The sequence below is a fragment of the Urocitellus parryii genome, chromosome 3 (assembly GCF_045843805.1).
Source record: "Urocitellus parryii isolate mUroPar1 chromosome 3, mUroPar1.hap1, whole genome shotgun sequence".
NCBI classification, from domain to species: domain Eukaryota; kingdom Metazoa; phylum Chordata; class Mammalia; order Rodentia; family Sciuridae; genus Urocitellus; species Urocitellus parryii.
In genome coordinates this window covers 216,035,274-216,060,147 of record NC_135533.1, presented here as the reverse complement: position 1 = coordinate 216,060,147, position 24,874 = coordinate 216,035,274, and the positions used below count along the sequence as shown (strand labels likewise).

Here is a 24,874-nt window from a genome sequence, read left to right as displayed (position 1 = left end):
CACCAGCGTCCTGGGAGCCATCGGGGTGGGCTTCCCGGAGGAGCTGAGGTGCCAGCTGGAGGTGGTAGCTGGGGACCTGTCTGAGGGCTGAAAGGAGCTCTTTGTCCCTCTCCCGAACACTGCGGCTATGAGGAAGCGGGCAGGGCCGGGAGGTTTTGGATGGGCGTAGCTGGGTTTCTAGAAATCTTACCACATAGAGGGGTGGACTGTCCTCCTGTGAGACCAGGGACGGGGTTCTGAAACCTGACGTCAGGGGGAACTTGGACGTGGGGTCACTTGGGGGACAGTGGGAGACACGGAGGATGTTTAGGTGGAGAGATCTAAAGACTGAGGACGTTCTGACCTCAGTCTGCAGAAATTTCAATCGGGAACTTTTGATCTTGGGACCCAAGAACCCGATGAGCCTGCCTTTGTCAGAAATGCTCATGGCCTCCTCCCGTGGTGACTGTGCCCCCGGGTTTGGCCGGGTCGGGGCTCAGAGGGCGTCTCAGGACCCCCTGGCCCCTCCTCTCTGTCCCCATCCTGCTTTCCCGGGGATTCTCCTCCTGTTTCCAGCCATTCCCCCCTCACAGAGTCAGGCAAGGCCCCCGCTGCCCCACACTGATTTCTTCCTAGTTTTGAGTTCAGTGGAAATCACAAGGGTCCATTTCCTGGGGACCCAAGCCCAAACCCTGGGATTGACTTCCACTGGGCAGGATACTTTGGGGGTGCATTTCCAGGGATGGAACCCAGGGTCCCCTGCACGCTGGGTAAGCACTCGACCACTGAGCCACCCCCCGCCCCCCAGTCCGTGACAGATGTGTGTCTGGAGAGGTCCCACATCCACGCCTCGGCCAGTTGCTGAGCACACCTTGTCCTGACTGTCAGCCCGGGACCCCCCATTCTTGAGCCAACCCTTTCAACTAGGAGAAGAGCCGGCGCTGGCTGCCCACCTCCCTGTTCCGTGGGTTGGGGAGGAGTGGGAGAAGATGCCAGGGGACAGCAGGGTGCACCTGGCACCGAGCACCAGCTGAGGGTTCCCAGCCTCTGCATCTGACATCCGGGCTGGCCCTGTCCTGGGGGCTGCTCTGTCATCACAGCATGATTGGCAGGCCCTTGGCCCCTGCTCCCTTGGCTCCAGTGACACCTCACCCTGTAGCTGGGACCTCAGAATGTCTCCAGATGTTGCCAAGTGTCCCCTGGGGAGGGTCACGCTGGGCGAGGACCACTCTTTCGGTGGAGCGGTCTCCCTATCTTGAGGAGTCCCCGAGTGGGACCGGGGCGTGACCGGGGAGAGCCACCGGGGACAGTCCTTCCCTGCCTCTTCCCACTCCTGCCCACCGTGGGTGTTCCTTGATGGCCATCTCCCAAGGCCTTCCCCTCTGACTTGGGGGCCCACCTGCGCAGCCAGGACCGTCTCCTCAGGTCAAGAGCCTCTGGGACCTACATCTTGCAAAATGCTTTTGTTAAACAGTGTCACACTCACAGGTCCCAAGCACTCGATGTGGTCACCTCTTTAATTAGGAGGGGAGGCACCACACCACCCGTGACAGAGAGTCCACAGGGGGCCAGTCAAGGAAACGTTGGCAGATGGTAATAAATGGTGCAGAAGAAATAGACGGAAGCCCCAGGGGGAGAAGAGAGGCGTGCTTCCTGGAGGAGGAGGAGCTAGGTCTGCACAGAGCAGGGAGGGCTGAGGCTGTGCAAAGGCCCTGTGGTGGGGTGTTGGGAGTGGCAGCCAGTGTCCTGGGAGAAGGAGGTTGGTGAAGGTGGACACCTAGTGACAAGGGATGGTGGTTCAGATCAGGAGTCCACAAATTCCAGATCCAACTCAGATTTTGGTGAGACTTGCTGAGGGATTGGATGAAACGAGGAGGAATTTGTAGCTTCAGGCTGCGTGAATGAGGTTCACTGAGATGGGGAGATGGGAGGACCGGGCCCCGGGGAGTTCCGACAGGACCGCGCGGGTCAGGCTGGTCAGGGCAGCACAGCATGGTGGCCGGTACCCGTTCCCATGTGGGGCTGGCAGGGTGGCAGCAGCTCTGTCCTCCGATGGAACACTTGGTGATGCCTGGAGGCACTTGTCACCAGAGCCGACAGCGTGGTGAGCTACGGGTGCCTGGCGGTGGAGCCCCCGGAGGCTCTACAGCACCCAGGGCAGGACGCGTCCCCAAGTGTCCATCGTGCTGAGACTGACCCGCTCCTGTCGGGGTGGACTCCTCCGGGGCCCAGGGGTCTCAGCTGCAGTCCAGCTGTGAGGTCTGGGGAAGGTGCCAACCTCTCCGTGACTCAGGCTCCCCGTCCCCACGTAGGGTGGGAGGGTCCCTGCCTTTCACGCTGTAGGAAGGATTCAAAGTGAGGTCCCGGGGTGGAGCGCTCGCCTGACACATGGGAGGCACTGGGTTCGAGTCTCAGCACCACCCGTCAATCAAGGAATAAGATAGAGGTCTGTCAACAACTAAAAGAAAGAAAATTAAGAAAACGAGGTGACAGCTGTAAAATGGCGAAGGGCTTCAAGCCGTCCCTGTGAATGTGGTCCAATAAGCCCAGGGGAGCAGGGGAGGTCCTTTGGGAGAGTAGAGAGGGACTGAGACTGGCTCTAGAGGGCAACAGAGAGGCTGGGAAGAGGAATAAGGAGAATCCTGTGACCTGGGAGGATGGCCAGACAGGGTAGTGTCACGAGGCTACAAGAAGAAAATGTGTCAACATCCCATCCGGGTCTTGTTACTTTGGCAAGAACCGTTTCCATGGAGTGGAGAGGACCCCGACACACAGTGTCTTTTTCTAGCATTTATTTCAAAACCACCCCAGCTCTCACCCTTGACCCAGTTCCAAAGCTGCTTCTGCATTTTCACGTTTTGTTAGAGCAACACCCCACTGGTCGGTCCCAATTTTCCATCTTGGTTCATTTTCTGTTGCTGTAACAGAATACCGGAGATTGGGTAATGTATAAAGCAAAGAGGGTTACTTGGGATCATGTTCTGGAGGGCGGGAGGCCCAAGGTCAGGAGCTGCAGGTGGTAGGAGCCTTGCTCTTTCAACTCATGGTGGAGGCAGAAAGGCAAGGGGCTGAGCGTCTGCCACAGCCAGCAGACTCCCACATAAAGGCACGGATCCATTCGTGAGGGATTCTGCCCCATGATCCCAGCACTTCCCACCAAGACCCCAACACTGCCCCATTAAGGAATTAAGCCTCCACGTGAGTTTCAGAGCAGACAACCCACGTCAAACTACAGCAGTAAATTCACAAAATATAACAAAGGGCAACCGACCAACCCATGGTTCATTTATTGAGCATGTGCTATGTGTGTCGTTGTTCTCAGGATTTTGTGCTTATAAACCCTTTTGATTTTCACAAAAGACCTCTGGTGTGGGCATCTGTCATGCTTAGCTTCTCTGTTGCTCTGAAACAAACCACCCCAAGCTTACGGATGTCACATACCACTACTGATAATTCTCCAACTCTGTGACTCAGGGATTCAGACAGGGCATAATAACTGCAGCTTCTCAGCTCTGTGGTGAGAAGACCTGGTGGGGCCTGGAATTGCCTGCGGGATCATTTCTCTACCACTGAGCGACTCCCTCGGCCCAGAGGAGGCTCCTTTGTGTAAGGTAATAGAGGACAGAGGCCGATTCCCCTGGTGGTTCCCAGGATGGGAAGCCCCAGAGCACGGGCAGCCTCTGGGGAGGGCCTCCTGCTGCAGTGAGAAGGCACCGGAGGCAGAAAGAGGAGGCCGAGCTCGTCCCTCTACCAGAGGCCACCCCTGCAAGAACCCACCCATCCACCCGGGAGGCAGAGCCCACGCCTCGCCACCTCTCCAAGGGCCACCTCTCAACACCGCGCACCCGGGTCGGCTTCCAGCACGTGGGCTTCGAGGGATACATTCAACAGGGGCAGCTGCAGAGCATCCCAAGGGACATGGGACTGCCACCCTCAGACCGACCTGCCTCCGGCCAGCAGGAGGCTGAGGCTGCGGACTTGGGAGAAACACTCCAAGAGGCCAGTTGCTCCAGTTTTGAAAGAGCTGACCTTTGGTCCCCTGCCTCCCCATCCCCTGGTTCTGCCTCCAGGGCGCCGCCCCCAGCAGGCCTTCGCAGTCACTGTGCCCTCCGTCTGGAGTCCCAGGTCCCTCTCTGCACCCAAGCTTCCCGGACGACCTGTTTAAACTGGCACCTCTCCTGGCACGGCCCCCACCTTCCCCCACTTACCTGTGGGACCCACCAGGGAAACCCAGATTCGTGGATGCTCCCGTCCCTCGTGGGGAGCGGCACAGGATGTGCCTAGACCAGCTGTGCGCAGCCTCGGTGGACAGCTGCCCCGCGGGGTCACCAGGGGATAAGGGCAAGAAAAGGCGTCTGAACAAGTTCAGGACCAATGCAAATTCTTCTCTGAATGTCCCCGTCGTGGTTGGTGGGATCCACAGACGTGGACCAGGCGGCGGTGGGGACTGACGAGGGTGCGTGTCACTCCTGGGTGGCCTCCTCCAGTAGGAGCTCAACCTGGGGGTGGGGGGCGGGGCACCCCCTCTTAACAGGTGCACCTCCCAGGGCCTGGACCAGGATCCTCCGTAGCGTTTGTCACCTCAGGGAGGGGGAAGCTGAATGACCCAGAGCCCGCCGCGCTCTTCTCCTCCCGCCTCTGAGTGGGACTGATGGGTACCAGGGGCACCTATTTGCCTTTGTTCCTTCTCTTTATCAAGTGTGACCGGAGAGTATATTTTGCATGATCGACCAACGGTGGTTTAAATTATTTCCTTCTTTTCCACTCAGCCTCCAAGTCTCCTGTGCTCCTAGTTTTAGGGGAGGGACTCCACAGAGAACCCCCGTAGCTGTTAGTATCTGCAGAGGGTCGGTTCCAGGACCCCCGGGGATAGCAAGATAAACAGATGTCAGGTCCCTCATATCCAGTGACGCAGTCTTTGCATAGAACCTACAAAGTCCTCCCGTGCACTTTAGACCATCCCTGGGTGAATCAGAATACCTAATCTGATGTAAATGCTATGAAAATAGTTGCTCCACTGTGCTGTTTAGGGAGTGACCACAAGACCAAAAAAAAAAAAAAAAAAAAAAGGTGTATCCGGGGTCAGCACAGAGGCAGATTTTTAATTTTTCCTGAATATTTCAATCCGAGATGTGTGGTTTACTCGGCGGGTGCTGAGTCTGCGATACAGAGTGCTGACTCTGTGCTAACAGACAAATGATATTTAAAGCAGGAGTTGATAAATTTTAGCCTATTTATAGACCTGAGCCATCAGCCCAACAATAAAAGACTGGACACAGCTACTTCCGCCCAAGCTTCTCCCCTCCTGCCCTCCCTGGGCCCGGCCTGCTTCGGCTGATGGGTTTGCGTCTCCCAGTGTTCTGTGGGCGTGGGGCTGGAGTCTGTGTGTTTGGGGCTGCAGTTCTCCAGGGCATGCTGTTTGGGGTTTTGCCCTGGGGTTGTGGGTAGCAGCGCTTCGCCCCTGGTTAGTGCTGGGTGGTGTACAGGTGGAGCATCCCTACTCCAAAAACCTGTCATCCGAGCTCAGGAGCTTTTTCAGCCGACGTAATGCCACAGTCTGAAGCCTCAATGCACACAAGCTTTTGTTTCATGGACAAAATTATCCAAAACATTGTATATAACTTTCTTTCCGCCGTGTGTCTAAGGTGTATGTGAAACAAAAGAATTTTGTTTAGACTTGGGGTCATCCCCAAGATGACTCACTGTGCATGTGCAGATATTTCCAAATCTGCAAAATCCAAAATCTAAACAACAACAAAAAAATTCCTCCCAGTTCAGACAGGCAAGTCATTATACCTGTGGTGGCTCCCTTTACCTAGTCTGCACATCGGCAATGAAAATACCAGCTAAATCCCCCGCTCAGAACCTGCTGCAAAGCCCAACTCACTGAGCCCCATCAGGCATTGATGCAGCAAGCATATATTGAGTGCCTACTGTATGCCAGGCACTGGGGCCCAGGGTAGCCACGGCAAACAGGGTCTTGTTCCCACAGGGTCTTAGGCTGGAGGGAGACAGACCTCGAAGTCTAAAAATCAATCACAGTTTGCTGGGTGATCAACAGTCCCCGGCCCCAGTGGCCCCAGTGATCTAGACGGAGCACAGATGCTTGGCTTTTGAAATCTCAGTGACACAGAGCCCGGAGATACTGTCATCGTTTTAGGGATTCCCAGCCTACACACCTGCTTCTCCATGCTCCTGTGCATGAACATTTGGGTGGATCCCCCCTTCCGCCTGTTACCAGTAAACTGCTGTGATCCTTCCGGCCCAGGCCTGTGTGTGGACACACGCTTCACACTCCCGAGGCAGTGCCTGGGCAAGGCCTGGAGCGTCTTTCTACTTAGGAAACGGACACTCGTGCCAGGCAGAAGCACCGCTGGACCCTGGGCTGCGCAGACCTCTCCTCCTGGCTCCCCAGCTCTGTGTCCCAGAGGGCCAGCCTGCCTTGCCCTCCTGCCCCCTCCAGCACCCCAGAGCCTTACCCGAGCCTCCCCATGTCCCCACAAGCAGGGGTCTAGCACCCCTGCTCACCATCACCGTCACTGAGCACTGATGCCCACTGCTACCTGCTGGGACCTGGCTCCCTGCCAGCCGGTAAGCCCTGTGGGAACAAGGCCTTGTTTGCTGTGGCTGCCCCTGGGCCCCAGGGCCTGGCATTCAGTAGACACTCCATATAGGCTTGCAGCCTTAGTGCGTGCTGGGTCTTGGAGGGTCGGGCTTTGGAACAGGTGCTGAGTGGGGATGTGGCTGGTATTTCCACTGCCGATGTGCAGACGAAGTAAAAGGAGCCACCAGAGGCCCAGTGACTGGCCCAAGATCCCCGAGATGGCACTGGGAGTCACCAGATTCACGTGTGGCCTCTCCGCGCAGCCCGTCCTGAGTGTGGGCTGGGTGGAAGGGGGGGAGGAGAAGAGGCTGGTTTACAGGGCGCTTTGCAAGCAGGGCCAAGTCTGTAGAGTCTGTGCCTCCCCTTCCAAGCTTTGGAAAGGCTGCACAGCATGCCCACCTTGTCTGGGCAGCATGTGGGTCCCTCTGGGACCTGAGCCTGCAAGATTCAGGGTCTGAGGGGCTGGTGCAGGGGCCCCTGCACCCTCTCACTATCTCCCCCAGCCAAGCCCTGGTGACAGGCATTTCCTGTTTCCGGCCATCTCCCTGGGGCTGGTGTGGGTGGGGGAGCCAACAGCAGTGTGGTGCTCAGCTCTGGGTCCCCTCCGCCCAGCCCCCAGCAGGGCCTCCCCCTCCCCCTGCTTCCCTGAAGGAAGGCCTGAGACCTGCTGCCCTTCCTGCTCTCTGTCTTGGGCAGGGCTGGGCTGAGGGGGGACACAGTGGCAAAGGGGGAAGAGGGCGCCTTGGCTTCACCGCAGTGCCTGCTGCTGATTTGCATAGGAGCACAATGCTGGCCCAACCCAGGGACCATCTCTGAGGTTCTGGAGGAAGGAGGAGGGGAGCTGAGAGTTTTGTCCCCCCAAAGAGAGGAATCATTCTCACATAACTGCTACATTTAAGGGCCTCCAGTCCTTTGTCATTTTCTTGCATGCCTGAGGCTACCGGGAAGTCCTTCTGGTGGTCTAACCACAGTCATTGCTGCTGTCTGAGGGAGCCCCCTTTTGTAGCTGGCCTCACCCCAGCCTGGAGGGGTGATGAATCATAACCCCTTTCCCCCCTTTGGGGTATCACATGACTGAAGGGAAGCAGTCTCAAAGCTCAGCTGATACCCTTGAGGTCAGAAGGGAATTTCCTCTCTTGGGCCAGACACAGCCATCTGCTCAGTCGCCTCTGATGACCTGCTGGTCTGCTGTGGGGCCAGCCCACAGCCCACAAAGGGACTTTGTGTGGTTCAAAGAGGCAAGGTGGCGCACCGGTTAGGGGCATGGCATCTGGGTTCTGTGTGCTGGGATCTGGTTCCCCATTCCTACCCCTGTGGCCCCGGGCAGGTGATATCCCCTTCAGAAGCCTCAGTTATCCCATCTGTCAAATGGGAATTCATCCCTCCAACAACTCTTCCTGAGCATCTACCAGGTGCCAGACAGGTAGCAGGTGTGAGGCTGCAGCAAGGAACAAAACGCAAGGAGAATTCTGCTTCCATGGAGCCTGTGTTGCTGTGTGTGTGTGTGTGTGTGTGTGTGTGTGTGCACGCTCATGTGTACACACGTGCTTGTGTGTGTTTGAGGGATTGTCTCCAGACAGCTTTGGGAAAACGAGTCTGTAGTGAGGCAGGGAAGGCAAGATGTGGAACAGGGTGCACGCGTGTGCTGCTTGTAGGCCCAAGCATGCGCAGTGACAGCCCAGGCCTGTCATCCCAGCTATTCATGAGGCTGAGGCAGGAGGCTCTCAAGTTCAAAGCCAGCGGGCCTCCAGCTAGAGGCTCTGTCTCAAAATAGGGTTGTAGCTCAGTGGTAGAGCATCCCTGCATTCAATCTCTAGTACTGAAAAAAGAAAAAAAAAATATATATCCTAATGAAAGGAGTTGAAATTTATGCCCCCACAAAAACCTGTGCACATAGACATTTGCAGCAGATTTCATATACCCTGGGATTCCAGCGCTTGTCATTCTAGGAAGGGCAGAACTATGGAGACGGTAACCAGGTCTTGCTCCAGAGAGAGGCTGCTGGGAAGGGAGGGAGCGACGGCAGGGCACAGAGGACTTGCACAAAGGGAAACTCTTCTGCATGAGTCTGAGATGCTGGAGACACGGCCTTACGTGTTTGTCCAAATCCACAGAACGGACAACCCCAGGAAAGAGCCCTAATGTGCAACGTGACTGTCCTGGGTCAGTGTGGGTTCGTTGATTGGAATAAAGGAACTCCTCTGTGGGGGACCTGACCCTGGGAAGGCTGTGCCTGGTAGGGCAGGGGTACCTGGCGGCCCTCTGTACTTTCTGCTCAACTTTGCTGTAACTTAGAGCTCCTCCAAAAATATAGTATATTATTTTAAAAACAGAAAAAAAAAAAAAAAAAAAGGGAAGCAAGAGCCGGCTGCAGCCTGCAGACCGGGCGGATGGAGACGGCAGGGCCTGTGGGGGTCGCTCTGCCTCCCTCCAGCTCGACAGGGTCTAGCATTTCAGGAGTAGCCCGCTCCTCAGCCATGTGCAAAGACACAAGACCCCCTTCAGGGCTCAGCAACCCTGACCCGTGGACCTGACCCAGCCAGGGTTCCCGAGGGAACCGTGGGGGCTGCCATGGCAAGAGCTGAGGAACTGTAACCACCACCACGGTCCTGCAAAGCCAAGGACTTTGTTATCTGGCCTTTTGCAGAAAAAAACTTAATGAGGTCCTAACTCCCGGGGTCTTACACCATATAAAGAAAGTTTGACTCATGCAACAGAAATCATAGGTGGGTTTTAGGCTTCGCTTGGTTCAATAATTTCAACGATGTCATGGGCGACTGGATATTTCTCTGCAGTAGGTCCTTCTTCAGGCTTCAGGCCACTCCAAGATCTCCCCCTTGGGGCATCCAGTGGCTGCAACTGCTTCAAACCTCTCACCTCACCTCCACCTTAACTAAGGGTTTGTAGAAGTCCCAGGCCTGGAAGAGGAAGCCTAGGTCTGGGGGGGTCCCTACTCTCATTGGTTTAAACTGGGCCACGTGGTGATCTCTGAACCAATAGCTGTGGGCAGGGGAGGGGATATGCAAATTAACAAGAACGGGGGTGGAGTCTTTCTTATCCCTTGTGACCACAAAAGGAAGGGGAAGAAACTATTTTGCGCAAAGGTAAATCAGGGCTCTGATGTGTGTGCAGATGCTCCTTTTGATTGCATCTGGTTGCTTCTCGTTGGTGGCTTCTTCGGAACTGGAGATTTGATGGCTGATGAGATGGTGCCTGCCCTCAGGATGGTGGTCTCCCGGGGCTCTCGGTCTGCTCAGTGACCACCTGGTGCCACCACGGGGCTGCTGTGGATTCGCTAGGACAGCAGGTCTGCCCTGGAACAGCCGGTGGAGATGAACCTACCCCTGACCTCGAGAGGGCGGAAGAGAGACGGAGTTATTCCAGGAGCAGGTGGAGCCTCTGGAATCCTACAATCCTGGGGGAGAGGCAGTGGGTCCCGCCACTTGGAACCGCTGGTGGGCTGCCTGTGCTAAAGCCAAACGTGTCGCCCAGAACGCAGAAGTCCCCCTCCTGGGAGGCACCCCAATAAATGAATCCATCAAAAGAAACGGCGAGGAGTGTTCAAGGCAGGGTTATTCCTGGAACCGCGATGATGGAAACAACCCAAATGTCTATCAACAGAAAGGCGGATAAAGGAAGGACAGCACATACTGTACAGTACAGTAGCTGTGTGTGGAGATGCCATTACGTCGGTGTTGCCCTGTTCCTTCCTAGCAGCCTTCGAGACTGTGGGAAATAAATCTCTTTTCTGTAGTATGCAAGAGAAAGCACGACTTTGGCAGATCACTGTGGCTTCTGCCACAAAGAGGCAGTAGGAGAAGAGTTAAGGGCTAGGGGGCAGGAGTGAGCCTTCTTCCTCTCTGGGTGTCTCCCTCTCTCTGGGAGCTGAAGGTTGAACACTGGTGGGCATCTGGGGTCTTTCCAGTTTAAAAACATGCGGGTCAATGAATGCTCCTGGGCCTCCTAGCCTGAGCTGAGATGATGATGATGAAGATGATGGTGATGGTGGTGATGGTGATGATGATGGTGAAGATGGTGATGGTGGTGATGGTGATGATGGTGAAGATGATGGTGGTGGTGAAGGTGATGGTGATGGTGGTGCTGATGCTGATGACATCAATGTTGATATAGTGATGATGATAGTGATAATGACAACGATAATTTCCAGACGTTAAGGGCTCACATATTAAGTCCTTTACACACTTAGTCCCTGAATTATGACGTGGTTCAGTAGGCATAAGTTCTCTATACCAGTTTATTGTCTTTATCCCCATATCACCTTGTTATTACTGTGCAACACAATTTTCAAAAATTGAGAGTGTAAAAAGAGCATTTATTATGCTCATGTGCTATCTGGATCAGGAATTCTGAAGCGGCTCAGCTGGGCAACTCCGCCTTGGGGTTTCCTATGAGGCTGAAGCCAGATAGCAGGAGGGGCTGCTCTGGTGTGAGGGCTTGAGTGGAGTCAGAGGAGCTGCTTCTCAGGTGGCCCAGCCACATGGGCCTCTCCACAGGACTGATTGAGCAGCCTCACAGTATGGCGGCTGGTGAGTCACCCAAGAGGCCAGAGTGGGAACCACAGGGACGTTTATGACCTAGCCTTGAAGAGTCACTTATTGTTACTTTCCCTGTATTCTGTTCATCACACAAGGTCAGTCTTGGTTCACTGTGGGAGGGGATTACGAAAGTGTGTCCTATATTCTCATGCGCACGGGGAGCCAAGGACTCTGGGGCTCTCTTGGAAGCTGGCTACCATCATCACATTAATGGTTGTCCTTGATGGTCCTAGGACGGGACTGTCTTGGCTATTCATGATTCTGTATTTTCCCACATAAATATGATTAAAGCATCAAATTCAATAAAAAAATCCTTTTGGGATTTTAACTGAAATCCCACTGATTCTAGAGCTTAAACTTAGAGTTAAAAATTTTAAACAATTGAATCTTTCTTGATAAGAATTGGTGTTCATTCTACTCTATTTATGTAGTTTTTTTCCCATGTCCTTCAATACAAGGATACTTTTCTTCATACAGGATCTACACTTCTTTTTGTTAGCTTTATAAGCCGTTCCATGTGTGGCTTGGTTTACATCTTTAGGCAAATGCTAAATGGTTTCCTTTTTAAATCAAAGCCCGATTTTCCCGGTGACTTGCTAAGTTCTTGGGTTTGCCTTGCAATCAGTCCCAGCGCCACACACGTGTGTAACCCACACCCTTATCAAGATGCAGAACCTCTCCGTTGTCGTTTGTGGCCTTCTTGAGTCAACCTCGCCACACTCCCCTTGCTCCTGCGGCAACCACGGCTCGGCTCTGATTTCTATCACCATAGGTTGGTTTTGCTGACTCTAGGATTTTGAAAAATATCATATTTTAGGCAACATTTTCTGTTTGCTGTGTATGTACCGACATGCAGCGGACTTTGCCTATTGGTTTTACATTCAGAAACCTTGTATTACTGGTAGGGATGTATCCATATATTTGGGGGGAGTTTCTGAGTTGCCGGGAGGAGTTTCGGTGAAGGTTGCCAATGTGCCTCTCTCCTTCTTCCGTTTGGCTTCTCTGTTGGGTACAAGTGTGGCAGAATTTGATGCACAGCCAGACCCCTCTCCAGCCCTCTGCACCTTTACCTCTGTTCCCATGTCAAAGGGAATTGTTCCAGCATTTCACTATCGGGTGCAACATTTTTCTCTAGAGCTTTTGAAGATGACCTTCACCTGGTTACAGAAGTTCCCTTCTAACCAGCTCTGTCACAAGATATTCCCCCCCCCCCTTTTTTTTTAAATCACAAATGGCTGTGGAATTGCTACTGTGTCTTTTAAGTTTCTCTCACAGTTGCTAATCTCTTTTGACAGAGAACAGGCCTGGGGTCAGAGCCTTAGGCAAGAAACAAGATCTGTTTGAGTTTAATAACATTGTATAACAGAGATTTTAAGGCAATTCTGTTTACAGGTAATGGTCTTGCTTTTCCTTTTACAGTCGGATGCAGAGGATCTCTTTCTCTGTCCCTGCTCTCTGCCTCTCTCTTGCAGTACTGAGGATTGAACCTAGGACGTTCTGCCATTGAATTGCATACCCAATCCCTTTTTATTTTTCAGACAGGCTCTTGATAAGTTTCCCAGGTTGGCCTTGAACTTGTGATCCTCCTCCCTCAGCCTCCCAAGTAGCTGGGGTTTCAGACATGCCACCAACCTTGGCAGATATCTCTTCTGAGATACACTTCATTTATGTTAAACCAAATTTAGAGTCCAGTTCCAAATGTAGTGCTTCAGATGAACGTGGCTACAATTAAGAAGGTACCATCTGAAGGTGGAAATGTGGGAGATGGTGATACCTGTGGGTGCTGCCTCCTCTGATTCAACCAACCTCGGATTTTAAAAACATGTGGACAACATTGGGTCTGCACTGAGCATGTATAGATGTTTCTCTTGTCATCGTTCCCTAAACAATGCAACACAACAACATGTTTTTAAATGACATTTACATTGTTAGGTATCCTACTTCATCTAGGGATGATTTAAAGTCTACGGAAAGATACGCAGAAGTCCTGTGCAAACACCGTGCCATTTTACATTAGGGACTCAAGCATCCTTGGTTTTGGCGTCTGTGGGGGTCCTGGATACCAAGAAACCACTACACAATGGAGACTGTATGGAATCTGTTCGCGTGCGCAGTGGAGGCGTCCAGGTTGAGCACGGGCTGAGTTGTGTCCCGGCTGAGTCCCTGCCTCAGTTTCATTACTTGAGAAATGAGAAGAAGAAGAATGCCTTTCAGGGTTGGGAGGTTCTGCCTTACTTTTGCAGAGTGCAGGAAACGGAGCCACGCGGGTGCTTACGGGTGGCTCCGGCTGCAGGGGTGGCAAGGAGAGGCAGCTGGGGGCGAGAAGAGGGCTCCAAAGTCCACCGGCTTGGCACTGCCCTGTGGCTCCCTACAGACTCATTCTCACTGTCAACAGCTGTGGGCATGTCCCTCCCCATCTCAGCTTGCTTCCTGTCGGTGGTGGAAAGGGCTGCGAACTCAGCTAGGGGTGCCCAGCTCTCCCCCAGCGATGCTTCCAAGAAACATTATCATGCGGTCGGGCTGCAGGGGAGGCTCAGGACGGCAGGCGCTTGCAGGTTAGGTTCCAGACCCCCCGCGAGGAAGGGAGTTACAGGAAGCTTTTGGTTTCTCAGTCACATAAGATGTGTTTACACATCCTGTAGCCTATCGAGTGTGTAGTAGCATTATGTCCAAAATAACATTGCTGTCCCTTAATTTAAAAAAAAAAAATTACTGGTAAAAACGGCAGCGATGACCTGAGCTTTCCAAGTTGCAGTGTGTTTGCTGGTGCAAGGTCCTGTTGGTGGCTGCAGACTGGAGTTGCTGAATGTCGCGGGCTGTGGCAGTTTCTTAAAGCCAGACCTGGTGGTGGCCTGGGCTGTGTGGACGGGCTCCTCCTTTCCTGGAACCTCTCCCTAGGGTGCAGGATACCGCCTGGGAATGTTTTATGTGCAGTAGAAGCTTTTTCGAAATTAGAATCAGACTCTGGAATCCGTATGCTGCTTTATCACCTGAGTTAAGGAGAGGGACAGGCGGGGACCTGTGGCCTGTGGTGCGGTCAGATTGTGTGGATTGTCTGCCGCCTTGTCTGGGTGCAGTTACGGGCACCCCAGAATGTCTACATGGCTAATGCCACAAGTCACTGCTTGTACATCCCCACAACAGATAGAAGAATCATGACGAAATCTGCAGTGTCATGAGAATTGTTGGAAGAGGGGTCTTTATAAACTGGCTCCTCGGTAAGATTCCCGTGGTCCTTCCATTTGTCAAACATGCGCCACTGTGAAGCAGAGTGAGGCATACCTCTCTCACTGCTGAGGGACAGATTCCCAGGCCGCCACCTCTGCCCACTTGTCAAACGTGTCCTGTTTGCTACCTGCGGGACCCTGCTGCAGGTGCTGGACGTCACCATGGGGGAAACCATGGCTCTGCCTCCTCAGGTTGGCATCTCACTTGGGGGAGGTGGACGGTCAGGGACAGCAGACTAAGCAGAAGATGCCGGAGTGTGGGGTGTGGTTTCCCAGGAGGCCTCATGGAGGAGGTGGCCTTGGAGCAGGGACCTGGGGACCTGTGCACCTGGGGTGCAGACACAGGGAAATGCGTCCAGGACAAAGGCCCAGAAGAAAATGACCAGTCAGATTTTTTTCATTGCTGTGGCCAAAAGACCTGACAAGAGCAACGTGGAGGAGGAACAGTTAACACTGGCTCAGAGGCTCAGAGGCTCAGAGGCTCAGTCCAAGGCTGGCCAACCCCTCAGCCTGGGCCCAAGGCGAGGCAGCGCAGCAGGACAGAAGCAGCTCAGGACATGGCAGCCAGGAGCAGAGACAGCTCCGGCCACCAGGGCAAAACTTCAACCTCAATGGCACACCCCCAGGGATGACTTCCTCTGCCGCACCCCGACGGTCTATGGTGACACCCAGTTAATCCACTGAAGTGGATTAACCCACCGATTAGGTCGCAGCTCTCATGATCTAACCACTCCACCCCTGAACATTCTTGCATTCTCATTGTTTCACGTGAGCTCTGGGGGACACCACGCATCCAGAACATCACAGAAACCACGCCTGCCTGCACCTTGTTCTTGCACGCCCAGTCTCAATCCCACAGGGAGGGGTATTTTGGGACTGGCTGCTTTTCCTGAGCTGTTTTCAAGATCCCACCCAGGTGGTCGCGGGAAACAGGACTTCATTCCTTTTTGTGGCCAAATAATATTCCCTGGCATGGACTTGCCTTCTCTGGACACTTCCTGTTAGTGGATCACCTACCGTATGGTTTTGGTTCACACTGGCTCCGGGACAGTATCGGGGGCTGAGGGAGAGAACCAGTCTGCGCCCCAGGGAGGGCGTGGACAGGCTGGGTACAGTGCTTTAGAATCTAAGGACCTCAAGAGAGCTTTCTTTCTTTTTTCATCAGAGCCAGGTCGGGGAAACCAGGGCCATGTCTATGTGCTTGACTTCTGGGTTAGTTAATGTCCTTCAGACTCGAGCCTCAGTAACCTGACCCAAACTGGCTTTGAAAAGGCAAAGAGTGTGTTGACTCAAGAAACAGACTCGTTCAGGGGGATTCGGCACCTGTGGAATGCATCAGCCCATATGTGACCCGGGGCTTTGGTCTAACGGAGGGTCCCAAGGTTCGCCCACGCGTTAGCATGCCAACGTGTCCTTTCTTTTTGTGGACGGACAGTCCTGTTATGGCCGACACTACACTTTGCTCGCGTGTTAGGGATCAATTTCATGTTCTGTAAATTGTACTGGGGGGGCCCAGGAGGGTAGATGGCTTCAGGAGGGTCTTGATCTTTCTCAGGAGGCAGCGGACACCTCCCCCTTTCCCTCTGTGGAGGTCCCCAGGCCGGGCTGCCCCGCAGCCAGCTTCTCTCTGCCCCTCATGCCCCACGCCTCCTCGTTTCTCTCCCCGCAGTTCCTGTGCCTCAAGAACATCCGGACCTTCCTGTCCACCTGCGGAGAGAAGTTCGGCCTCAAGCGGAGTGAGCTCTTTGAGGCCTTCGACCTCTTTGATGTGCAGGATTTTGGAAAGGTGAGCTGGGGGCCTCAGGTCCCCGGAGGCTTGAGGTCCACCTCAGGGTCGGCCTGGTCCTGAGGCTGTGCCCTGGCCTGGGTGTGGGAAGGGCTGTGAGCAGGCGGTCTTCGTCCCAGGTCATCTGCACCCTCTCTGCGCTGTCCTGGACCCCGATCGCCCAGAACAAGGGCATCATGTGAGTAACCTCGGGGACACCGATCCCCCCGTGAAGCCCCTCCCTCCTGGCCCCAGGCCCCTGGCTCACACCTTCTGGCCCCCAGGCCCTTCCCCACTGAGGAGGACACTTTGGGTGACGAGGACATCTACAGTGGCCTGTCGGACCAGATTGAGTGAGTACCGGGCCCCGGGGGAGGGAGGCCCAGCTGTGGTGTGGGGTTGTGTGGGGGGGGGGCTCTGAGGGACATGGCTCTGCCCCGGGGTCTCAGGGGGTCTGAGGGACACCGTCCTGCCCTACGTTGGGCACAGCCCTGGGCTGGGGGGTATGAGGGGACACAGCTTTGATACAGAGGGGTCCCTGGTTTGGGGGCTGGTGGCCTGCCTGACTCGGAGCCCCACAGCGACACCGCGGAGGAGGATGAGGACCTGTACGACTGCGTGGAGAACGAGGAGGCTGAGGGCGACGAGATCTACGAGGACCTCATGCGCTCGGAGCCCGTGCCCATGCTGGTGCGAGGGGCGCCGGGGGGCCGTGGGGGTCACGGGTGCGGTGGGGGCCACCCGGGTCCCAACCCGCTGTCCTCCCGCCCGCAGCCCAAGATGACCGAGTACGACAAGCGGTGCTGCTGCCTGCGGGAGATCCAGCAGACGGAGGAGAAGTACACGGACACCCTGGGCTCCATCCAGCAGGTGGCCGGCGGCCTCTGCCTTTCCTCCTGCGACCTTTCTCTGTGTCCTCCTCTTGTCCCTGGTTCTCCTGTCCCCCCTCCTCAGCGTGGCTGTCTCTGCGGTGTCCTTTAACCTGCCTCAGGCTTCCCGCACCTGGTGGCTGCCCCTTTCCGTTCCTGTCTGTCTTTCTCTCTGTTGTCTGTCTTTCCTTTCTCTGTCCTTGGTCAAGAGCCAGTGGAGATTTAATTATCGTCCCCATGTCCAGCCCCTGCAGCACCCCAGGCAGGGTGAGCTATGAGCCCAGTGCCCTGTCCCTGGGCCACCAACTGACAACACTCCCATCATCTCCCGAGGAAGTCCACCCCCACCCGACCCCGGTGTCACAGTCTGTGTCCTGCCCCTATGGTCGGCTGTCCCTGATGTTCCCATGGGGAGTCGCAGGCCGTGTGGCCTTTGGCATCTAGCTTCTGTCACCGAGCACAGTGTTCCGTCACACTGTGGTGGTGGCAGAGCCTCAGGCCTGTCCTAGGGGAGTCGTGTTCCTGCCTACTTCACCTGCCCGGTCCTGGGTGAGGGGCACGTGGCTAGGATGAGACCCTGCTCAGAACACTCAGGCGCAAGCTCCGGGGTGGACATTGGCCACCTCTCTGTCTCATCTGTCTCTTGTCTGACGTTTTGCCTGCGCATCTCTGTCCCCTGTCTCTGGCCACGTCTCCCCGGGGCTGCCCTGGGGAGGGTCTCAGCCTCCCTCACTTCCTCTCTTCCGCTTCCCAGCACTTCATGAAACCCTTGCAGCGGTTCCTCACGCCCCAGGACATGGAGAACATCTTTGTCAACATCGAGGTGAGCCCGCTGATCCCCGGCCCTCTTGGGCCTCTGTCCCAAGGGGAGGATAATCCATGGGTGTCATCTGACCTGCCCCGTCCCGAGCCCCAGGCTCTGATCCCAGTCCTCGCCCCTTCCTCCAAGTAGGACCTGCTTCGTGTGCACACCCTCTTCCTAAAGGAGATGAAGGAGGCCCTGGCCACCCCGGGATCACCCACCCTGTACCAAGTCTTCATCAAATACAAGGAGAGGTGAGACCCAGCTGGCCAGATCAGAGCCCTGGGAGCCCCTGCCCTGCCTGGGTGGGGCTTGGGGAGAGCTTGCCATCAGACCAGGCAGGGGCTTCCCATCTCTGGTTCAGTTCCCAGCTCTGCTGTGTGATACTGGGAAGCTACTAACCTTTCTGTGCATCTGCTTCTTCCTTGTCTGTAAATCAGAGTTCACTTGGTTGTGGGGACGGTTGAATAAATAAAGGTATAAAACGCTTAGCACAGGGCCCAGCACACAGTAGGCACTCAATAAGTGTCTGCTAAATAAATGAACATTGGGCAGAGACTAAAGTCAGGCTCTCTGCTAAAAGCTGCATGTGCATTATCTCATTTAATGTTACGCTAACTCTGTGTGTAGGTGCTGTGTTAGGGCCACTTTATAGACGGGGAAACTGAGGCTTGGGGATCTACCCTTACCCTTTGGCCTGCCTCTTCCTGTAGGTTCCTTGTCTATGGCCGCTACTGCAGCCAGGTGGAGTCTGCCAGTAAGCACCTGGACCAAGTGGCCACGGCCCGGGAAGACGTGCAGATGAAGCTGGAGGTGGGGGCTGGGCTGCCTCTGGGGGGTTCTTCTCTTTGAGCTGGAAATGGCTCCACTTTCCAACTGGGGATGTGTCAAGGTTCCGGGGAGGGATGTTCTGGGCAGCCAAGGGGAGGAGATGAAGCAGGGCAGACATGGACCAGCTCACGGAACCCAGCCTCAGCTGAAATCCTGACCCTGGACCAAATGTTGACCCCAAGCTGACCGTCAGCCCCGAGTGAGCCCTAGCACCATGTCCCACGTGGGGCTGAACTTCCCACTGAGCCCTATCCTGAGCTGAACCCCTGAGGGGACCTGTGTGTCTAGTGTCTAGAGGGTGGGGCAATGAGGCTGGGGACCCTCTAGGCGGGCCCCCTCCCCTTCGGCCCTCTCAGCTGGCAGAGTGCCCGGCCTCCGGCCCAGCAGCACTGGCCACCCTGAGATGCTCTTCAGCTGCTCCTGGCCGGCCCCTTCATTTCCCCGTGGGGATCGATGATGACCCCTTCTGGTGGTCCCTGGCTAGAAACTCGCCCAGCTCTGGGTGGAGAGGTGCCGAGTGTTCCTTCACGTCTGTCTGCTGCAGTCCCCTGCGTTGGGCTCATCCTGGCCCCCAGGGTCCCCCCCTCCCTCACACCTTTGTTTTCTGTCCCCCAGGAATGTTCTCAGCGCGCCAACAACGGCAGGTTCACCCTGCGGGACCTGCTCATGGTGCCCATGCAGCGGGTGCTCAAGTACCACCTCCTTCTCCAGGTGCCAGCACCAGCCGGTCCTTGAGCCTGGCTTTGCCCACCTGAGCTGTCTGTGGGGCGCTGGGGCTGGCTTCCATGGCTTGGGGTGCTAGGGCCCTCTGGGGTGGGTCATTTGGGTACGTCCGAGCCTCCAGGGAGAGCAGGATGGAGGAGGACCTCGTGGGCCAGCCCAGTTTGAAAGCCCCCCCAGCAGTGGGCAGGCCCAGGTGAAGCCTGACTCTGGTTCCCACAGGAGCTGGTGAAGCATACGCAGGACACAGTGGAGAAGGAGAACCTGCGGCTGGCCCTGGACGCCATGAGGGTGAGTGGGGTGTGGGCCTGACCGTGGGCATGCTGCGGAGACTCTCTGTGAGCCTCTTACTGGGGGCTGACCCAGGTAAAGGACCAGGCCGTGTGTGTGTGTGTGTGTGTGAAGCCACACTCTTTCCTGCCCCACCCCAGGACCTGGCGCAGTGCGTGAACGAGGTCAAGAGGGACAACGAGACCCTGCGGCAGATCACCCACTTCCAGCTGTCCATTGAGAACCTGGTGAGGGCGTGGAGAAGGGTGGGCCAGGGGTGTGGTCACATGGGAAGGGGTCTGTCCCCTTCTTGGTCATTACTTGCTAGACCCTCTGTGTGCTGCATAGGGCCAGTCTCTGGCCAACTTTGGCCGGCCCAAGATCGATGGGGAGCTCAAGATCACTTCCGTGGAAAGGCGCACCAAGACGGACAGGTGAGTGGGGTCAGCTTGGGTCTGGGTGGAGCCCGGATGGGGAGGGGCAGGTTCCTAGGTGGGCGGAGTCAGCTTGGATGGGGTGGAGCTGGGGCGGGGGACAGGGAAGGTGGGGGGAACCAGGTTAGAACCGAGGAGCCCGGATTCCTAGATAGATTGGAGGTTGGCCTCGTCAAGGATTTGGGGAGGAGTCTGGTAGGGATGGGGGTGGAGTCTGATTTCTAGAAAGATGGATGGGGTCCCCCAACCAGCGCGTGGAGCCAGGACGGGTGGGTGGGTGGAGCCAAGACTGACAGGTGGCTGGGCCAGCGCGGATCAAGTGAGTGAGGTCAGGGTGACAGTGGCCCTGGCCAAACGGGCCAAGGAGGAGGAGGAGGAGGAGGGACGTCAGAGTGCTAGAGGGACAGGAGGTTGGGGCTAGGAAGGAGGTGCCAATGGATGGGAGGGGTCAGACCGTGGGGCTGCCGGTGACCCGCAGGTATGCGTTCCTGCTGGACAAAGCTCTGCTCATCTGCAAGCGCCGGGGGGACTCCTACGACCTCAAGGTCTTTGTGAACCTGCACAGCTTCCAGATCCGGGATGACTCCTCCGGAGACCGAGAAAACAAGAAGGTGGGGCTCTGGCGCCTGCTGTCCCGGGTTGCAAGGGGCCGCTCGGGTCTGGGCACCCGGCCTGGGGACTGCTCGGCGCGTGCGCACACGGGATTGCTACAGCGCGCAGAACCCTGTTCCTTAGCCCACTGAGCGCCCAGGGCCCATCCTGCAGGGTCTTCAGGCTCTGGGGCTAAAACCTAAAACAAAGCAGCTACGATCTTTCTCCTGTGGTGCTTCCATTCTTGTACGAAGCAAGAAAAAGCGATGCTTTCCACAAAGAATGGGGCCGGGTGGAGGGGCTGTCTTCCCAGAGCCCGCTGGCCAGGGTGTTGTCGATGGCCACTGTCCCTCCTGCTGCTGGCCCTCTTTCTTCCCTTTCCTTTCTCCCTCCTCCCGGAAGCTCCCCCTCCCTGGCTGCTCCTCTGTTTCGGTTCCCCGCATCTCTCTATCTCCCTCCCGGTGCTAATTGCTCTCTTGAACCTGCCAGCCTGTGGGTCTCTCTCCTTCCAGGCTGGAGTCCAGGGGCAGGTCCTGCTCAGTGCTCTGTCCCCAGGTCCCTAGCAGGTGTCTCATCTCCCAGCAAATGCTCTGGAGTAACTGATGGATGAATGACATCTCTGTGGGGTGTGTGTGTGTGGCTTGTGGTTGTGCGTGTGTATTCCGACATCCCAGGCAGCCCTCCACTAGGGTGGGAGGGCAGGGTTGGAGGGCAGAGACAGTCCTTTGTCCCTGTGGGGGAGGGGGGAGGGGATCATGGGCGCAGGGCCCCACCTTCTGCAGGGACGGTGCCTTCAGCCCCAGCTCTTCTCTGCAGTGGAGCCACATGTTCCTCCTGATCGAGGACCAAGGCGCCCAGGGCTACGAGCTGTTCTTCAAGACTCGAGAGCTGAAGAAGAAGTGGATGGAGCAGTTTGAGATGGCCATGTGAGTCCCCCTTCCCCTCCCTCGTTCTGTCCTCAGAGGACTCCATCTTGCATGTGCAGGGCTGGGCTCTCATCCCTGCTCTGTCCTGACATGCCATGCGACCACTCTGAACTTCAGTTTCCTCATCTGGAAAATGGGAAGAAGGGTTCATTCAACCTCAGCATGTGAAGGTTCTGTGAAGCTTCAGCTTGGAAATCTCTTCTACTTCCTCTCCCTCCTCCCTCCTCCTCCTCTCCCTTTTCCTTTCCTCCTCCTCTTCCCTCTTCTCCTCCTTTCGTTCTTCTCCTCCATCATCGTCATCTTCTTCCTCCTACAGAGATATAATTCACGTAACAACTGCACCATTTCAGAGTGTAAGTTCTGTGACATTTAGTGCATTCACAGTGCTGTGCAGCGTCACCTCTCCACTGCAAACCTTTCCCCACCCCCAGTGGTGACCCCATGCCCCTGGCCACTACTGCTCTTCTCCCAGTCTCTGCGCACGTTCCCAGCCCCACTGGTCAGCACAGGCAGAGGTGGAGATCCACCTGCGGATGACCCGACAAACCCAGTGGGCCATCTTCACGGGGACACTGTCCAGCCTGCAGAGGGATGAAGTGTCCGTCCTCTCTGCTCTTATCTTCTCCCTTCAGCTCCAACATCTACCCAGAGAACGCCGCCGCCAACGGGCACGACTTCCAGATGTTCTCCTTTGAGGAGACCACCTCCTGCAAAGCCTGCCAGATGCTGCTCAGGTGGGCGCTGGGGGGCCCAGGGCTCAGGCTGGCCAGCCCTTCCCCTCTAGAGCCCCCCATCCTGGGAGGCCCCGCCTTGACCTGTCCCTCTGCCTCTGGCGAGGACGCGCGCTGTGGGCAGCATGGTCAGCGTGCCCGTCCACGGTGCCGACTCTCGCCCACCTCCCCCTGCCTTCCAGAGGCACCTTCTACCAGGGCTACCGCTGCAGTCGGTGCCGCGCACCTGCACACAAGGAGTGTCTGGGGAGGGTCCCTCCATGCGGCCGACACGGGCAAGGTACCAGCGGGAGGAGCAGGGGAGGTGGGCTCACTTCTCCGCGGGGGGGTTCCCCACCCTAACTCTTTCCTTTCCTGCCGTAGACTGTGCCGGAACTATGAGGAAGGTGAGACCCCCACACACACCTGCTTCCTTCTGGGACTGGGAAACCACAGGGGGCAGCACCCAGGAGACCCCAGCCGTGGGCACTGTCCTATGCTGGGGAGGCAGCGATGGGCTGAGGGGCCTGGGCCGGGCACTAAGGGCCATGCTGGCCTTCTCCTTCTCTCCTTGCAGGATAAGCTGCATCGAAGGGCTCAGGACAGAAAAAGGAGTGAACTCGGTGAGTGGGCAGGGGGCGCTGGGGGAGGGCAGGAAAGCTGGTCTCTGCTCTAGGGGTGTGGACCCAGGTACTGATCTTGATAATCATGCAATGCTCACGTCATGCCTGGCTCATAACTGTGACCCCGGGTTCCAGTCCCAAGGAACTGACACCCAGGGCCATTCAGAAATAGCAACGCGATTTCTTTACTGGCTTTGCTGAGCTGCTGTGAAGGACCGTGGCAGAGTTGATTAAGATCCTCTTTCTAGCCAGGTGTGGTGGCACACCCTGTAATCCCTGCAGCTCAGGAGGCTGAGGCAGGAGGACCTCGAGTTCAAGGCCAGCCTAAGCAAGGCTCTAAGCAACACAGCGAGACCCTGTCTCTAAATACAATACAAAAAAGGGCTGGGGATGTGGCTCAGTGGTAAAGCACCTGGGTTGAATCCCAGTACAACAACAACAACAAAATCTTCTTTCTCTTCGACCCTCTTTTCTTATTGACTTTCCCCCCAGCCACACCATAGTCTCAGCTGGCTGGGCCACCTCTGATCCTTTACCCCTACAAGAGGGTGAGCAATTCTTTTCTTTTTCTTTTTCTTCCTGTCCTGGGGATGGAACCCGGGCTCTGGCGTGCCAGGCAAGCGCTCACCATGAGCCATACCTCAGCGCCTATAGGCTTTGCACCAAGACAGAAGACACATGCTGTAAGGGGCGAAGAGGGAATCAGTCTGGAGTGTTTGGCTCAGCAAACTTATGACCATGAGGTCAGCAATCAGATCAAGGTTTAGAACATTTTCATCATTTCAAAACGGGACTGTCCAGTATAAAAAAAAACGAGTTGCCCTTAAATAGCGTTAACCTTTGTTCACTCAGACTAGCACTTCAGGTGCCAACTGTCACCCGTGGCTGGTGGCTACCCTGTCTGATGTGCACAAGTTTGAACACTTCATCACCACAGAACACTTTATCAGACAGCATTGCTGGTCAGCACCATGTCTCCCAGAGAGCGCCACTGTTTACCCCTCGTGGTAGAGTAGCTTGGCCTGCCTTTGGATTTCCTACCAATGAAGCCCTGGGTGGTTTCATGTATGTTCTTTTTGCATCTGGTTCTTCTGTTCAACACAAAGTCACTGAGATTCATTGATGTAGTTTCTTGCAGCAGTAGCTCATGCTTTTCCATTGCTGTGTAATATTCCGTCGTAGGACCATATCACAATCTGCTTATCCATCCTATTTATTAAAGACACGGGGTTCGTTGCCACTTTGAGGCCATTGCAAATAAATGCTCTGAACATTCTTGCTCCTGACTTCCAAGGGACATGCTTTCATTTCTCTTGGGTGTGAGTGAGAGTGGAACTGCTGGGCCCCAGGTGGACGTGGGCTGGCTTTAGCTTTTGGCCTAGCTGTTGACATCCTGCCCAGCCATTCTCTGAAGTGAAGCTCATCCCAATTCACAGACGTTCCAGTTTCTCACATCCTTGCCACCCCTGGGCGCTGCTGGTCCTTTTACTCTCAACTACTTTGGTAGGTGGTGAGACAGCTTTGGAAGTCCTGAGTGCCACTCACCCGTGCCCCCCCTTCCTGTCCCCAGGCCTGCCTAAGATGGAGGTGTTTCAGGAGTACTACGGGCTCCCCCCGCCTCCCGGAGCCTTCGGGCCTTTTCTCCGCCTCAACCCCGGTGACATCGTGGAGCTGACCAAGGCCGAGGCCGAGCAGAACTGGTGGGAGGTACGGGCTCGGGCCCTGGGGTGGTGGGGGACCCTGTGGGAGGCCATGGGTGCAGGTGACCCCGGGGAGCAGGCTCCTGTCTCCCGGGACTCTGGAGATGGTGCCTGGGGTGGGGACGTGGACGGGGTTTCCAGGGGTGGTCCTTCTGAGTTGGCCAGGAAGCTGATGCTGGTCGGTACCTTTCTGGGCCATCCAGAGGTAGATGGGCAAGCAGAGTGGCCCCTGGGCAGAGGGGTGGACGCACACACACACACACACAC

General features: G+C 55.9%; 1 protein-coding gene across 1 annotated transcript in view; it reads left to right on the top strand.

Moving 5' to 3' along the window:
- Nucleotides 1–24,874, top strand: part of Vav1 (vav guanine nucleotide exchange factor 1) — a 48,629-nt gene that overhangs the window by 9,212 nt on the left and 14,543 nt on the right. The window contains exons 2-20 of the mRNA XM_026414962.2: nucleotides 16,036–16,152; nucleotides 16,272–16,330; nucleotides 16,416–16,484; nucleotides 16,713–16,821; nucleotides 16,906–17,001; nucleotides 17,755–17,823; nucleotides 17,953–18,056; nucleotides 18,516–18,615; nucleotides 19,249–19,344; nucleotides 19,576–19,644; nucleotides 19,785–19,871; nucleotides 19,972–20,057; nucleotides 20,536–20,668; nucleotides 21,465–21,574; nucleotides 22,207–22,308; nucleotides 22,488–22,585; nucleotides 22,669–22,691; nucleotides 22,862–22,907; nucleotides 24,478–24,614. Coding sequence (XP_026270747.1) covers nucleotides 16,036–16,152; nucleotides 16,272–16,330; nucleotides 16,416–16,484; nucleotides 16,713–16,821; nucleotides 16,906–17,001; nucleotides 17,755–17,823; nucleotides 17,953–18,056; nucleotides 18,516–18,615; nucleotides 19,249–19,344; nucleotides 19,576–19,644; nucleotides 19,785–19,871; nucleotides 19,972–20,057; nucleotides 20,536–20,668; nucleotides 21,465–21,574; nucleotides 22,207–22,308; nucleotides 22,488–22,585; nucleotides 22,669–22,691; nucleotides 22,862–22,907; nucleotides 24,478–24,614 — 1,710 coding nt within the window. The remainder of the gene's footprint in view (nucleotides 1–16,035; nucleotides 16,153–16,271; nucleotides 16,331–16,415; nucleotides 16,485–16,712; nucleotides 16,822–16,905; nucleotides 17,002–17,754; nucleotides 17,824–17,952; nucleotides 18,057–18,515; nucleotides 18,616–19,248; nucleotides 19,345–19,575; nucleotides 19,645–19,784; nucleotides 19,872–19,971; nucleotides 20,058–20,535; nucleotides 20,669–21,464; nucleotides 21,575–22,206; nucleotides 22,309–22,487; nucleotides 22,586–22,668; nucleotides 22,692–22,861; nucleotides 22,908–24,477; nucleotides 24,615–24,874) is intronic.